This window comes from Lathamus discolor, chromosome 5 (assembly GCF_037157495.1).
Source record: "Lathamus discolor isolate bLatDis1 chromosome 5, bLatDis1.hap1, whole genome shotgun sequence".
Lineage (NCBI taxonomy): Eukaryota > Metazoa > Chordata > Aves > Psittaciformes > Psittacidae > Lathamus > Lathamus discolor.
Genome location: NC_088888.1, coordinates 124,736,441 through 124,752,368, shown reverse-complemented (window position 1 = coordinate 124,752,368; position 15,928 = coordinate 124,736,441). Strand labels below are relative to the sequence as shown.

The window sequence follows — 15,928 nt, the reverse complement described above, 5'->3', positions numbered from 1 at the left end:
CGCCCCTTCTGACCCACAGATCCCCCCCTTCTGACCCACAGGTCCGCCCTTCTGACCCACAGATCCGCTCCTTCTGACCCACAGATCCGCCCTTCTGACCCACAGGTCCGACCTTCTCACCCACAGGTCCGCCCCTTCTGACCCACAGATCCGCCCTTCTGACCCACAGATCCGCTCCTTCTGACCCACAGATCCCCCCCATCTGACCCACAGATCCCCCCCTTCTGACCCACAGATCCGCTCCTTCTGACCCACAGATCCGCCCTTCTGACCCACAGGTCCGCCCCTTCTGACCCACAGATCCGCCCCTTCTGACCCGCAGATCCGCCCCTTCTGACCCGCAGATCCGCCCCTTCTGACCCACAGATCCGCCCCTTCTGACCCGCAGATCCGCCCCTTCTGACCCACAGATCCGCCCCAGATCCGCCCCTTCTGACCCACAGGTCCGCCCCTTCTGACCCACAGGTCCGCCCCTTCTGACCCACAGATCCGCCCCAGATCCGCCCCTTCTGACCCACAGGTCCGCCCCTTCTGACCCATAGATCCGCCCCTTCTGACCCACAGATCCGCTCCTTCTGACCCACAGGTCCGACCTTCTCACCCACAGATCCGCCCCTTCTGACCCACAGATCCGCCCCTTCTGACCCACAGATCCCCCCCTTCTGACCCACAGATCCCCCCCTTCTGACCCACAGATCCGCCCCTTCTGACCCACAGATCCGCCCTTCTGACCCACAGGTCCGACCTTCTCACCCACAGGTCCGCCCCTTCTGACCCACAGATCCGCCCTTCTGACCCACAGATCCGCTCCTTCTGACCCACAGATCCCCCCCATCTGACCCACAGATCCGCCCCTTCTGACCCGCAGATCCGCCCCTTCTGACCCACAGATCCGCCCCTTCTGACCCGCAGATCCGCCCCTTCTGACCCACAGATCCGCCCCAGATCCGCCCCTTCTGACCCACAGGTCCGCCCCTTCTGACCCACAGGTCCGCCCCTTCTGACCCACAGATCCGCCCCAGATCCGCCCCTTCTGACCCACAGGTCCGCCCCTTCTGACCCATAGATCCGCCCCTTCTGACCCACAGATCCGCTCCTTCTGACCCACAGGTCCGACCTTCTCACCCACAGATCCGCCCCTTCTGACCCACAGATCCGCCCCTTCTGACCCACAGGTCCGCCCCTTCTGACCCATAGATCCGCCCCTTCTGACCCACAGGTCCGCCCCTTCTGACCCATAGATCCGCTCCTTCTGACCCACAGGTCCGCCCCTTCTGACCCACAGATCCGCCCTTCTGACCCACAGGTCCGCCCCTTCTGACCCACAGATCCGCCCTTCTGACCCACAGGCCCGCCCCGGGCCCCTCCTCAGCTAAAGGGGGAAGCGGGGTCCGCCTGGGGCAGGCCCTTCCTGAGGAGCGGCCGGTGCCGGTGCCGGTGCCGGTGCCCGAGGTCCTCACCCCCCCGGATCGCCTCAGGGCCGGGCCAGCAGCGCTGCCCACACACACGGGACCCCCCGGACCCGGGCGGCAGGAGCCCCGCCGGGCCCCGCTGTCGCAGCGGGAGGATGCAGGCCCGAGCCGCGGGGCCGGGCACGCACACGCGGGGCCGAGGGGCCCCGGGGCCCGGCTCCACCGCTGAGGGAAGCGAAGGCGCGGGCGGGTGCCCGCCAACGCCGCCGGACTACAACTCCCGGCGTGCCCTGCGCCGCGCGATGGCGTCATCGCTCCGCGACCACGGCTGTCTCCATGGAGACGCGGGGCCTGCGCCGCCGCGTCCCACCCGGGGCACTCCCGGCACGTTCTCTGCCCCATGGAGCGGGAGGGACCGGGGATGGCTGCCCCATAGAGCGGGATGGGGATGGCGGCCCCATAGAGTGGGCCGGGGATGGCGGCCCCATGGAGCGGGATGGGGATGGCGGCCCCATAGAGCGGGCCGGGGATGGCTGCCCCATAGAGCGGGCCGGGGCCGGGATGGCTGCCCCACGGAGCGGGAGGGAGCGGGGGTGGCTGCCTGCACCGCACGGCCCGGGCCGGGACGCGCACCCCATGTGCCCGCGGGCAGGGAGCAGGGACCGGCCCCGGTCTCGCTGCAGGAAGGACCCCAGCGCCCCCCGCCCCGGTCTGACCGTGCCCGGGCGGGTGAACCCCGGCCCTGCTGCGGCTGGGCCCGGCTGAGGGTGCCCGTCCGGACCGCGGGGCGGCAGCGGGGCCATGGGCACAGCCAGAGGCCGCAGGGCTGAGGAGCGGGGGGAAAGGGGCTGGGGGAAACCAAAGCCGGCGCTTCCAGCGCCAGAAGCCGCCATCCGAACGCAAAATCACCCCAGGTAACTCCAGGTTCTGTTTCCCTTCTCCAGGCAGGGCGAAATGGAGCCGTTTCCTCTCCCTGACCTCGGGATCCCGACAGAAAACAAAGCCATGCAAAGGATCCTGTGCCCCATGGCTGCGCAGCTCTGCCACCTCCTCCTCGCCCTGCAATGGGAAGATGGGATTTGTCCTGACATAGGGGAGAACGCGGAAACGTTGGCCAAAGCCACAGAGGAACTCGCTGCTGCGGCGAGGAGGTGGGCTCGGGGCGCGCTTCCTGGGTACATTTGGGGCTGGCAAGGAGGAGGAAGGGATGGCAAAGAAGCAGGAGGAGAGCCTGTCCCTCCTGCCTGCATCCCGCTGGGGAGGGGGAACGTAAGGAGAGAGGGATGGGGAACACGAGGGCGGAATTCCATTGGGAAGGGAAGAGGGGAGCTGGGACAGAGCAGGGACGTGTGCTCGGGAGGGACGTGGTGAGGTACTCACGGGGTGGCAAAGGGCTGAGCACGGTGGGTTCTGCTCCAGGCTGGCGGAGGACTCCGGAGATGAGCTGCTGGAGGAGGAGACGCGTCCTGCGGCCCAGGCCCTGGTGCTGGCGGGGAGGAAGGTGCTGCTGGCAGCCCGCAGGCTCCGGGGGCAGCCCCACAGCCCTGGCCCCAGGGGGGAGCTGGCGGCGGCCGCACAGGGGGTCCTAATGGAGACAGCGAAGGTAACGGTGAGGGGATGGGGCTGAGTGAGCCGGGGGGTCAGGGTGGGGATGGGAGGGAACACAGCACAAGAGGGACGTGGAGCTGCTGGAGCGAGGCCACGGAGCTGCTGCGAGGGCTGGAGCAGCTCTGCTTTGGAGCCAGGCTGAGAGAGCTGGGCTGGGGCAGCCTGGAGAAGGCTCCTGAAGGGGAGACCTGAGAGCAGCTCCAGTGCCTGAAGGGGCTGCAGGGAACCTGGAGAGGGGCTTGGGACAAGGGCCTGTAGGGCCAGGCCAAGGGGAATGGCTTGAACCTGCCCGAGGGGAGACTGAGCTGAGCTCTTAGGCAGAAGCTCTTCCCTGTGAGGGTGCTGAGGCGCTGGCACAGGGTGCCCAGAGAAGCTGTGGCTGCCCCATCCCTGGCAGTGCTCAAGGCCAGGTTGGACACAGGGGCTTGGAGCAAGCTGCTCCAGTGGAAGGGGTCCCTGCCCTGGCAGGGGATGGAGCTGGAGGAGCTTTAAGGTCCTTTCCAACCCAAACCAGGCTGGGGCTCTGTGACAGGAGCTGTCCTCCACCAGCACAGCGCTGGGGCTTGGGGAAGCTGTAGCTGGAGCAATGGTGGCTTCCTCACTGGGGGATACCCACTGAGCAAAACGCACCCCTTCCCTTCCCTTCCCTGTGGGGTCTGTGGTGCCGCCTCAGCTGCACAAGGGATCAAACGCAGAACAGGGACTCTGGAGCCTTTTCCTCTCTGAGCACCTTTCCTGCTGTTCCCTTCCTGGTTAGATCCTTCGGCTGGGAGATGCTGCTGGCGTGAGGAGGATCCTGCAGGCTGCCGGCTGCCTTCTGGAGCGCCTGAGCGTGCTGCAGGCTGCAGGGGACAGGCCAGGAGCGCTGGCTGCTTTCCAGGCCTTCTCCGAGGCCCTGCTCCTGCTGAGCAGCCTGGCAGCGCGGCGCCTCGAGGAGCTGGGCGACGGTCCTCAGCGGCAGAGCTTGGCTCGAGCCCTGCAGCGCCTGCAGCAGCGGCTCCCGCTGCTCCGCGCAGCCAAGGACGGGGATCTCGGACGCTCCGGGGATCAGGCAGTCAGGCGCTCCAAGGATAACGCCTTCCAGCTCATGGAGAGGGCCATCAAGGAGCTCACGTCCCTGCTCATCGATGATACAGGCAGCAAGGAGCCACGGGACACAAGCGGGGCCTTCTCCCGGCACGTGCGCAGGCTGCTGGCTCTCCTGTCCCCCCCGGCCCCGCTGCTGCTCTCTGACAGCACCTTCAGTGCTCCCATAGGAGCAGTTGTTCTCCACTGCATGCTCCTGGCAGAGGCATCCAGGCCAGAGCAGAGGCTGGACCTGGTCAGACGCTGCTGGGCTCTGCTGCGGCTGAAGAAGAGCATCTGCAGCCTGGGGGGGCAGCAGGAGGGGGGGCCAGGCCTGGAGGAGCAATGTCGCAGCATGAGGGAGGAGGTGGAGAGCCTCGAGCAGGCGGTGCTCACAGCCACGCTCTGCCAAGTCCTCGACACCTTCCCCGGGGGTCAGGAGCCCCTCAGGCTGTTGGTTGAAGGTGCCCTCCGCCTCGCTGGCCCCGGGTGCTTCCCTGCAGGACGAGGAGGGTTTCTAAAGCAGCTTCAGCCCCTCACCGCTGCCTTCTTCGCGCACGCGCAGGGGATGCTCAGGGCAGCAGACTTCGTCCTGGCTCTGTGCACCAAGCCCCGCGCTGCCGCAGAGACCCGGGAGCTGGTGCAGCGCCTGAGGCGGCTCCTGGCCCGCGTCCCTGCCCTGCTCACCGCAATGAGCAGCGATGGAGCCCAGACGAGCGCTGCTGAGCAGCTGCAGTCCCTGTCCCTCGCCTGGGCTGGAACAACGCAGAGCCTCCTGCGGTGCTTCGAGGACACAGCCGGCACGCGTGAATTCCTCAAGCTGTCCGTCCGGGAGATGGCCAAGGACCGGGAATGCTGCCAACGGGCCCTGGGGAGCCAGGACGCCGAGGGGTTCTCCTGGCACACAACCCACCTCAGCAGCTGGGCTCGGTGGGTGGTGGCAGCCACCAGCAGGTACGTGGACAGAGCCACAGATCCCATCTTCAGGAATGGTTTGCTGGTTTGGGTCGAGCAGCTGGCCAGCTCCATCCCCGAGCTGCAAGCGGCCGCAGCCCTTTGTGCAGAGAGACCCTCCTGCCTCCGAACCAGGGATGTCTTTTCCAAGGCGGCGAGCTCCCTGATGGCTGCTGCTCAGCGTGTCCAGGACGGGCTGGATGGGTCCAACCACCCAGACATCCTCAGCCCCCTGCGGGAACAAGTGCGAGGCGCTGGTGTTACACAGCCGGTTGAGCTCAGCCCATCTCATGCTGCGCTAAAGCCCATTATGGATGAGGCTGTGCTGCAGGAAGACTTCTTAACCCCTCCATCTCCACCAGCAGGTACCTCGCACCCGAGGGAGGGAGCTGCACACCCTGTGATCGCAGCCCTCCTGGCAGCAACAGGAGCCCACGACACGGCCTTGCTCAATGCTGCTTGCTCTGCCTTGCTCGAGCTCTCCAGCGGCTGCGTGCACGCAGCAAAGGCAGCGCTGCCCCTTGCCGAGGGTGCCCACAGGGAGCCCCTGGGGCAGTACGAGGAAATGGAGCTCCTGACACCACGTGTGATCAGCCTGGCCAGGGAAGCAGCCCCAGAGCAGCGCCCTTGGCCCACTGAACTTCTCCGTGCGGCACTCACGCTCTCAGAAAGGCTCTGGGAGACCAAGGCGGGCCTGGCCGCCGTGGCAGGCCCCTGGTACAGTCTCTCTCAGCAAGTCTTTGCCTTCATCCTGTCCGCTGACTCCCCGAGAGGCAAACAGGCTTTGGATGAGACCATGATGGGCTTAGCGGGAGCGGTTCAGTTCGCAGCGCGCATTGTGAGTGTCGCCTGCAGGGAGGGAAGCCCCCTTTCCCCTGACGGCTGGGAGAGCTTCCTGCAGGTCCAAGCCACGTTTTCACGTGCTCAGATGAGCACCGAAGCATTGCTCGAGAAGGCAGCATCCTTTGAGAGCTCCTGCGTGGGCAGGGCCAGCCTGGAGCTGCTCTGTGTGCAGTGGGCTGTGAGCACACGCATCCTGCTGGGTGCTGTGGATCAGTTCATAGGCAGGGATGTGCTGTTCCTGGGGGAGCTGAGGAGCGCCGTGAGGAGCAAGCTCTGCCCTCAGAGCCTCCTGGCTGCGGTGTCCGAGCGCTCCCTGAGGCTGCAGGAGGCCGCCCGGCTCTCCTCATCCTGCCCGGACTCCCATGGGCACAGTGAGATCCTAGTGCTCAGGGAGGAGATCCAGGTGCTGATGGAAGCGCTGCTGGAGGCCTCCAGCACCCTCCTGCTCTCCCCACTGCCTAATGCCAGCCTGTGCGTTCGCTGTGAGCTCCTGCAGAGGGACCTGGCCCTCAGGGCCAAGGCGCTGCTGCTCCACCTGGAGAAGGTCAACGCCGAACACTTGCAGGTGATCAGGGACGTTGTCGGACCTGCCCTGATGCCCCTGTCCCAGGATGAGAGGGAAAGGAGCAAAGAGGCCTTTGAAGAGAAGGCAAACAGGCTAATGGCAAATGTCCAGTGGGTCAGAACCAGCCTCCACCACATTCTGGAGGCCAACGTTCAACTGGAGTTGGAGGCAAACCTGCTCTCCATCGCAGAGCACCTCCTGGTCCTCACGTCCAACGCAGTGGACAGTGCCAGGCAGCTCTTCCAGAGCCACCGGGATGAGGAGCATCTCCACCTGGAGAGCATTGTCTGGTGCTGGTCTGCAAAGGCACACTACCTCGTCACGCAGCTTCAGGCTGTCCAGGGCATCGGTGGGGATGTTCTGGAGCTCATCAGACACCGCCTGCAGAACAAAGGGGACCAGAGCTCCCCAAGCCAATGCAACAGCACAGCCAAGCTCTTCCCAGCCCTGGATGCTCTGAGCCATGCCAGGTCAGCAGAGACCTGCCCAAGCAGGAGTGGAGGAGCCAGCGGAGCTGCCAGGGAGGCACCTGCAATGGTACAGTAGCCTTTTCCCTGCCAGCTCTGGCTGCAGGGTGATGGTGAGGGCTGGCAGCCGGTCCTGATACTCGCACCATGGAGTGCTAAGATACGTGATGCTGCCATGGACCTGTGGAGGTCAATGGTCTGGCCCCGTGGTCACCTGCAAAGTCAGATCAGGTTCCTGCCTGCCTCAGTGCTGGATATCTGATCTGGTGGCACTGCTGCATAAATAACCCATCTCCAAAAGGCTGTTCTGAGGAGCAAGGGCTCTGCTACACGGTCCCTGCCTGCTCCCCTCCCCACCAGCACCCTGTGGGGTACCAGCAACTCCAGTCCCACAGCAGCCACTGCTGGCTGTCAGGAGCTGCCAGAGGCCTCAGTGCCCAACCCAGCTCACTCAGCAGTGGTGTAGAGCACTTCTCAACCACACATCTGGAGATAGCTCCAGGAGATGGTGGCACAGGGAGATGATAGCACAGGGAGATGGTGGCACAGGGAGATGATAGCTCCAGGAGATGGTGGCACAGGGCACATGGATTTGATAGCTCCACTGCAGAAGGGCTGGTTGGGAAGGCAGAGCACACCCAGTGAGGTGGTGGCAGCTCTCCCATCTCCATCCCTTACCAAGACCTATTTCAGAAACACACAGGCAGAGACTTCTCAGCACCTGCATACCCCAGGCGTGGAACCCATTCAGGTATTGTCTTGACAGCACCACAAGGGTCCTCCCAGCACCTACTCTGCCAGCAGCCCTGTGACGCACGAGAGACAAAGCAGTGACATGGGGCAGGGTGGCCCCAGAAAGATGTCCCAGGTCACCAAGGACACGGCAGCAAGGATGCTCCACATGACTCAGTTCCTGAGGAGGAAGGGCCCCATCACAGTAAGGAGCAATTTCCCCCCTCCACCCCAGCACCGTTCCCCCCCAAGAGCAGGATTAGAGCCAGTGATGGGGCTGCCCAGCACCTGATGAACCTCCATCTCCCAACACGACCCCATTCCTATGAGGGTGGCACCAGCTCTATTTATGCAAAGCACAAAAAATTACTTCCCCTGATTAGATGTGAGCTTGGCATCCAGTCCTTTCCCTGTCTGAGACCGTAACTGGGCTTCTGCTCTGGAGCCAGGCTGAGAGAGCTGGGCTGGGGCAGCCTGGAGAAGAGAAGGCTCCTGAAGGGGAGACCTGAGAGCAGCTCCAGTGCCTAAAGGGGCTGCAGGGAACCTGGAGAGGGGCTTGGGACAAGGGCCTGTAGGGACAGGCCAAGGGGAATGGCTTGAACCTGCCTGAGGGGAGACTGAGCTGAGCTCTTAGGCAGAAGCTCTTCCCTGTGAGGGTGCTGAGGCGCTGGCACAGGGTGCCCAGAGAAGCTGTGGCTGCCCCATCCCTGGCAGTGCTCAAGGCCAGGTTGGACACAGGGGCTTGGAGCAAGCTGCTCCAGTGGAAGGGGTCCCTGCCCGTGGCAGGGGTTGGAGCTGGAGGAGCTTTCAGGTCCCTTCCAAACCCTTCCATGATGCTGTGACCTTCCCCTGTCTTGCAGGAAAAGAGCCTTTTTTTCTCCTTCTCCCTGCCCCCCCCCACCTTATTTCTCTCCTGTTTCAGAGCAAGGACCAGCTCGTTGCCTGTGCGAGGCAGATGGCTCTGGATGGGCAGGAGTTTGTCAGCTTCGGCCGTGCCGTGGCCAAGCTCTGCCTGGACAGGAGGTGCTCCATGGAGCTGCTGTGTGCCACCGAGCAGGCCCTCACCATCAGCAGCCAGCTCGGCATCGTGGCCAGGTGAGGCACCTCTCCAAGGCTGCTGGGCTCCAGAGGTCCTTGGGGGACCTGGGTCTAGCATTAGAGTTCCCCTTCCTGTTCCTGTAGACAGCCCTTTCCTCCCGTTTTCCCTGGAAACCTGCTCTGACAGTGCAGGGAATGATCTGGGTTTGGACCAGGAGTAATGGACCACACGGGGGGAACACACCAATGTTCTTCCATGCTTTAAAATGTCTCTGAAGGGTAAAAGCAGTCACTGCAGAGAGCAAATCCTCTTCTGAGCTGCTCGTGAGCAACACACAGAACCTGGTCCAGGCAGTTTTACACGTCCTGAAGGCAGCTGAGGCAGCGTGTATCAAAGTAAGTTCATGCTGATGGCACCAGATGGGCTTTGCAAGGTGAGGCCATGCTGGGGGGAGCTCTTACAGCCAAGCCTGGTGATGGGAGGTGGGAGCTGCCTGCTGTGGGACCTCTGCTTGCTCCTGTGATTGTATTTCCTGCCTCTGCCTTGTTTCCAAAGCCCACCATGCTTCCTTCCAAGCATCAATAGGTTCTGACACTGCTACTAGCTCTAAAGTCTTGTTAGGTCATTTGCCTCTTCATTTTTGGGCAGGGGAGCAGCAGCATCTCACTGGAAGCCTGTATTTGGAAATGGTCCACGTTGGTCTTAGCCTTTATGTTGTCTCAAGATGGGCTTTGATCAACACCCCCAAGAGCTTCCCTTGGGTGGCTGACTGATCTGACTGTACACAGTTTGGGAGAGCAGCTCTACTTGAAAGCACTCAGGACCAAGCACAAGTACAACCAGAGCCTCCTCTGAGGCCGTTTTCCATCCTGTGCCCAGTTTCCTGGGTATTCCTGCTTCTCCTGAGCCTTCTGAGTCTTTCTGCAAGAGACACGTGTTGTTAGAGCCCATTGGATGAACATCAGCCAGGTGACAAAGCTCCTCCTGTGCTTAGTTACCGTTAAGAGCATTATATATGTCCATTTCTCACTGATGTGATCCTGAAGGAACAAGCCATGCTCTTATTTTGACTGTCCAGATTACAAAGGCCTTTACAACCTGGCTTTTTCCCTTTGGAAATGTCCCTAAACTGACTCTACTGCATTCCTTTTCTCATTCTGTAAGCAGGTTTTTAAGCACTTTTAAGCATTTCTAAGGCATTAACAGGTAGAGAAGCCACACTGGTCCCGCACACATCGATACACTCGGACTTTTACATCATTTAAGGTGTTTTAAATGAGTTCATATACAATATATTAAAGCATGCACATACTGTGTCTCGCAGGGTCTGCGCCAGCCCCCGCCTGGCTCTGAGGAAGCAGCAGCAGCTGCTTTTTGCATGCAGTGGAGAAGAAACCTGTTCCTGCACAGAGCCAAAGAGTCCTTCACCTCAGACAGGGATGAACTGGGGCTGCGCAGGACTCGGGCCAGGGCCGAGCCCTCCCTGGTGGCGATGGTGCAAGACCAAGCACCGCACACCAAGGACACCCCCGAGCAGCCAAAAGCCGTTAAAGGATGTACAATTATGGGCGGCCACCTGTAGGAAGAGGAAGGGGCTTGTGCTTCCCTTTGGTGAGTGAACAGAGAAGAATGATGCCACAACACAGGGCAGGCAGCCTGTGATAAGGTACCTTCACTCTATCACTTTCAGTAGCTGCCAGTTCTGTGTTCTTCAGCGCCCAAGATGTGAACAGAAGGAGGCAGGAACACACTGGTACCAGCACCAGCAGATCGGGCTGGGAGGAATAAAGAGGGCCAGGCCAAGGGGAATGGCTTGAACCTGCCCAAGGGGAGACTGAGCTGAGCTCTTAGGCAGAAGCTCTTCCCTGTGAGGGTGCTGAGGCGCTGGCACAGGGTGCCCAGAGAAGCTGTGGCTGCCCCATCCCTGGCAGTGCTCAAGGCCAGGTTGGACACAGGGGCTTGGAGCAAGCTGCTCCAGTGGAAGGGGTCCCTGCCCGTGGCAGGGGTTGGGGATGGGGGAGCTTTAAGCTCCCTTACAACACAAACCAGGCTGGGATCCTATGAAGGATCAGGGGCTCTGTGAACAACCCAATTGTTCCTCTCCCACCCAAGAAAGCCACCGAGCTGGAAGGTCCTTCTCGGGCCCTGATCTTTAGCACTTTATCAACCTTTTTTGCAACCATCCCCTTTTCTTCTCAGGGTAACAATCCTAAATACTGCACAGGAAGGGCAGCCAGAGAGGTAGAGCCCTGCAGCGGGCTCATACACTAAACATGAAGTCAGGAGGGTAACATGCACTGCAGAAGCTGGAGGAAAGATGCACTGAATGAGAAGGAAGCCTAAGGGAGTTAATTCAGGCATCACCGAGATCTGAAACACAAAACAGGAGTGCAATTGTTCTGTCTTTGTAAGAATAAATGGATTTCATTTGCACTACGAAGGATTTGTGTTGCGTCTTTTCATCACGGTAGGGAAATACAAACCAGGCTTTTTATCCTGGGGCAGCAAACCCCAGGCAGTGACTGAGCAATGCTGTCCTCCTGCAGTGCAGGATCAGCCAAGACGAGACGCCAACATCTGACTCCTTCCCATCTCCAGGGCTAGCAGGAGTGGGGAGCATCTTCCTGCAAGGAACTGAGACTTTCCTCCCCAAATCCCTCTCAGCCCTGAGTAAAACATTCAATGTATAGCTATACTCACCTCATAGCTATGGGCTTCTGGAGTACCCAGGACCACCACCACCAGCTGCTCCTATTCCTGCTCTCCCCTTCCATGCTTCCACAGCTCAGGGTGAGTTTCAAGCATCCAAGGGGAATGCTGCTCCACGCCAGCACGCTGCACTGGGGGAAGAGACAACGCACAATGAATCCACACAGCAGATGAGACGTGACTTGCTTGGTGGCTGTAGCAGGACTGTCCCCAACTGCAGCTCCAGCACCTTCGCCATACCAGATAGCTTCCTACTTGCACCGTAGGGATGGATCTCCTCCGTGTTTCAGGAGAGCAGCAGCACACCAGGGAATCTGTAAGGAATAAACCAACAGGCAGAGGTGGCTGGAGGAGCCCAGCAGCATCCTGCAGCCCCTGGTGCTGTAGCTAGGAAATCTGATGGAGGCTGGATCTGGCAGGAGGAAGGAAGGAGGCAGTTACACATGGAGACAACAGGCTGCAAGCACCAGCTGCCCCCTTTCAACTGACCTGTGTGCCTTCTGTTCCAGAATAAGGAATGGTATTGGATTGAAGAGATGGCAACAGATCCCTGGGGTAGCAGTCAGCATCCTGTGTCCCCTACCAGAACACACCCTGCAACTCCCAAATGAGTCCATAACCAGATGGATGGCAAAGCACCCAATACCCTGCAGTTACCTCAACTTTAGGACATGCCATTTTGCTCTCGGTACCAAAGCTTTGCCTCTGACTCTTTATTTTTCTAGTACTTCCATCAAAATCCCCACAAAGAATCCTATTTATCAATGGCATCAACACAGGGAAGTTGTCACTCCGGGTTAGAGCTGAGCATCCTACAAGGATTCCATGAAACCACCACTTGGCTTCAACACCATCACTTCTTCCCTTTATTTCCTTATCAATCCATGTGCTACTTCCAAGCTATACTTCCCAATTCTGCTGGCTTGGGTTTTTGATGAAACTCTTGAACAGCCGAACTTGTCACAAGAAATAGTTACATAGGACTGATAAATCACTTCAAACTAACAACCAAGTTTCACTCCTGTCATCTCATTTTCAACTATTTTGAGTTAGCATGATTCAAGATACCATCAAATTACTACTATTTATCACTGGGACATGAGGAAGGCAAATTGAAACCATTATTGCCCTCAGCAATGCCTCCTCTGCCATGTTTTGCACATCCAAGCGAGACGTTTCTATTCCTGCCTCTCTGGCAGGCCCAAGAACCCAAAACCTTGGAATCCGTGACAAAGATTGTGCTGTGCAGCTGCAGGCGTGACCTTTGCCAACACACACGGAGGCAAAGGTCCACTGAGGGAGAGACGGAATGCACGGAAACATTCCAAGTGCTGGGGAAGCAGGTGGCGATTGAGGGCACATCTTTATTGCAAAAGGAAGACAGTGAGAGGGGACAATGCTCCCTCCACAGCAAAAACAGCCCAAAAAGGGCAGACCAAAAGGGGCTTTGAGGTCAGTTGTGCTCTCCGCATGCAACAGCTTCAGAACTGGAAGGACACGCACCACACTCCTCACAGGGATGCTGTACTGAAGGAGGAGAATGGCAACAACTCATCCCCAAGCCAGAGGTTGGGAGCAGAGCAGTGGGTTGATACTATGTGCATTGGTACAAGGTGTGTTTAAACCCCACTGCCTGTGACTGCAGTGTTGGTCCCCTGCACCCTGAGCCACCGCACTGCTCCTGCCCTGCCAACAGCACAGCCACCAGCCTTTATCTGTACCCTTTTTAATGGTTTTGTTAAAAATGTCATAAAGACACCATGAATACAAGTACTGCAGTTACATCCATACAAAAAAAGCAATACAAATTAAGCAGCTGAATACAAAAATACATTGAAATACATGAACACCACAAGGTAACTCAGAGCACTAATCAGAGGGGTGGAGGAGTGGAAAAAACTTAAATAAAACCCTTTTCTGTATTAGACAACTGAAGTATTCTCCACTTGGAACAGGACCTTCCTTCTAGCTCTGTACTTCACAATTTCTTCTATATACAGCATAGAATAAAATACTTTTAAAAGATATGACATTTTTCATCCTCAATATGCGATATAGGTCTCTTTTACACTAAGGATATCGAGTGGGTGAATAAAAACAATGTCTCACGAGTACTGATCTGAAAAGGAGGAGCAAAGTTTATCCTCTTGAAAGCGTTTCCGTGGGGTCTGGAATCACCCGTTGGGTTTGGCTTGATGTGTCGGGCAATCCTGGTCAAAGCAATCCTTGCCTCTCACAGTAAATGTACATAATATTGCTCGTGTCTATACAATCATACAAATGTGGCAATCAGATCTACATGGCCTTTATGAAAGAGACAGCTCACACATATACAGCTCCGGAGGGGGGGCTTCTTCATGGCTTATTTACAATGAAAGTGCTTGAATCAGCTCTAACACGATACATGGGAGGGGAAGGGGGGTTTCTACATGTCAATTATTAGTCTTCCCTGAACTTGGAAAAGTGTTTCTATAGAAAATACCACAGCTTTGCAAACACTAGAGCGGACTGGAGGACTGCATGTGGTTCTGAGATTAGCAGCTGAAAAGTGTTGAGAATTATAATTTACAAATAAATAAAGCAAAGAGGTAAACCAGTTACAAAACAGCAGAAACCTGCGATATTCACAACGGTAAAAAGACTCGATCGCTAACAAAAGGGGGAAGCAGTGGGGTCGAAAGTCTTGAAAACATCTTTTAAGGACTTGTCATCTGACTCCCCATCGGGATCGGGCTCCGGGGGCTGAGTTCCCTGCCCAGGCTGCCTGACCTGCCGGGGGTCGCTGTACTGGGGTCTGATCAGCCCCGACAACGCCTGGATGGGCAGGTTGTGCACCGCAGGGGCAGCGCTGGAGTGTTTCGCCTGAGGTTTGCTGCTGCTGCTGCTGCTGCTGCTGCTTGCTTTATCCGGAGCAGCTTCTGTGGAGCCGGGTCCTTCCGGGGGTTTCTCCTTCTGCAGAGATGAATCTTCCGGGGTGCTGGGCTCGTTTTTCCCGGAATTTTTCAAAATGCTCTTTTTCTGGTTCTCTCCATTCTCTCCTGAAGCCGCTGGAGCCGCGTCCAGCGTCGAGCTGTGATCTCGTGGGTCATACAGACTGATACCGCTCAGGATCGAGCCCGGAGCTCCCAGCCTCACCCCACTGGATGCCAGTTTGGGAGCGTAGGGAGGCAGAGCATCCGGCTCAGGTTTAGCAGTGGCAGCCTCGGGGGGCTGTGAGGAGCCAGCAGCAGACCTGGCGAGGCGGGGGTCAAACTTGGCAGGGTGCGAGGGGTCCTTTGCGACTCCATGATGCGTGTCTGCACCCGACAGTCTGTGGAGCCGGGGATCAACGTTCTTTTGTAAGCGGGGATCTCCCAGCTTGCTGGAGCTGCTGGCATGGGAATCTGCAGCAGGATCCAAGTAGCTGCCCCGGGCTGCTAGGCTGTTCTTTGCCTTGGCAGCCAGGCGCGGGTCTGCCGGCACAGTGCTCGCATGGGCATCGCTCTTCAAGCCTCGCAGCTTGTTCAGTCTCTGGTCGGCAATGAGGGGAGGGAGAGGTAAATTGATTGAAGAGACGGGGTCAGGCTTGGGCAGAGGTATAGGGAGCAAGTCCTCAGGTGCCCATACAATATGTTTAGCAAAGTTTGGCTTCATGAGGGTAACATCCATCTTAATGTGGCTGAACTGTCGGAGCTGGGATCGCGGGTCCCTCAGCGTCACGCCAGGCAAAGGCTCCAAGGGGATGAGGAACGCTCGCTCCCGCAGTTCTCTCTCCGAGTCCTCTTCATCATCATCCATCCCCTTCTGCTTGGCCTTGCCCCCAGCGTGGTGCAGCTCAAGCTTTGCTCCCCCAAGGGCCGAGCTGCCGTGAGCACCTTCACTGACCTTGTGCATCCGGGGATCCCGCACGAGCCGCGGGTCCAGGGAGCCGGACTCCGAAGGCTTCCGTGGGTTGGACCTGGGAGAAGCCCTCAGCCTGGGGTCAGCAGCCTGGGGCCCTGCTCCCTTCTCCTTCGCCAGCCGGGGGTCAGTCGGAATTCCAAGCATGTGCTGCTCTGCGGAATGTTGCTGCCGATTCCGGAAGTTTTCACTTTGTTTCTTTAGGGTTTTTAGGATTGATTTAACGCTGCTCCCCTCCTCCTCCTCACTGCTGGAATACCAGTTGACGTTGTCATCTGAAAACCACCAAACCAAGATTAGTCAAGCAAACAATCACCAGGGAATACAACCCATTCATTCATAGTTCTGGTGTCCTCAACATAAAAAGGACATGGAACTGTTGGAACAAGTCCAGAGGAGGCCACAAGGATAATCAGGGGCTGGAGCACCTCCCGTATGAAGACAGGCTGAGGAAGTTGGGGCTGTTCAGCCTGGAGAAGAGAAGGCTGCGTGGGGACCTCAGAGCAGCCTTCCAGTACCTGAAGGGGGCCTACAGGGATGCTGGGGAGGGACTCTTCGTCAGGGACTGCAGTGACAGGACAAGGGGTAACGGGTTCAAACTTAAACAGGGGCAGTTTAGATCGGATCTAAGGAAGAAGTTCTTCACTGTGAGGGT

General features: G+C 58.6%; 2 protein-coding genes across 5 annotated transcripts in view; one reads left to right on the top strand and one right to left on the bottom strand.

The window, feature by feature from the left end:
- Positions 1–1,521: 1,521 nt before the first annotated feature.
- LOC136015914 (uncharacterized) lies at positions 1,522–11,125 on the top strand. Of its 4 annotated transcripts, none has more exons than XM_065682552.1 (8): positions 1,522–1,800; positions 2,361–2,563; positions 2,832–3,015; positions 3,778–6,984; positions 7,681–7,851; positions 8,569–8,741; positions 8,963–9,080; positions 10,010–11,125. In XM_065682552.1, exons 2-8 carry the CDS (start codon positions 2,367–2,369, stop codon positions 10,265–10,267), a joined length of 4,308 nt encoding a protein of 1,435 aa, XP_065538624.1. In that variant the 5' UTR covers positions 1,522–1,800; positions 2,361–2,366; the 3' UTR covers positions 10,268–11,125. The 4 variants fall into 4 exon arrangements, with proteins under 4 accessions (XP_065538624.1, XP_065538625.1, XP_065538626.1 ...); XM_065682553.1 differs by lacking the exon at positions 1,522–1,800 and having other exon boundaries at positions 1,954–2,563; positions 10,010–10,296; positions 10,885–11,125; XM_065682554.1 differs by lacking the exons at positions 1,522–1,800; positions 7,681–7,851 and having other exon boundaries at positions 1,954–2,563.
- A 1,979-nt stretch (positions 11,126–13,104) lies between these two features.
- The window catches only part of ZC3H6 (zinc finger CCCH-type containing 6), a 29,199-nt gene continuing 26,375 nt past the window's right edge, over positions 13,105–15,928 (bottom strand). Inside the window, exon 12 of the mRNA XM_065682551.1 lies at positions 13,105–15,548. Coding sequence (XP_065538623.1) covers positions 14,044–15,548 — 1,505 coding nt within the window. The 3' untranslated portion in view covers positions 13,105–14,043. The remainder of the gene's footprint in view (positions 15,549–15,928) is intronic.

Coding starts and splice junctions, on each gene's coding strand:
- LOC136015914 (XM_065682552.1), top strand. CDS start 2,367: ATGGAGCCGTTTCCTCTCCCTGACCTCGGGATCCCGACAGAAAACAAA. Junction 7,852..8,568: donor GGAGGAAGGGCCCCATCACA/GTAAGGAGCAAT, acceptor CTCCTGTTTCAG/AGCAAGGACCAGCTCGTTGC. Junction 8,742..8,962: donor CAGCTCGGCATCGTGGCCAG/GTGAGGCACCTC, acceptor ATGTCTCTGAAG/GGTAAAAGCAGTCACTGCAG.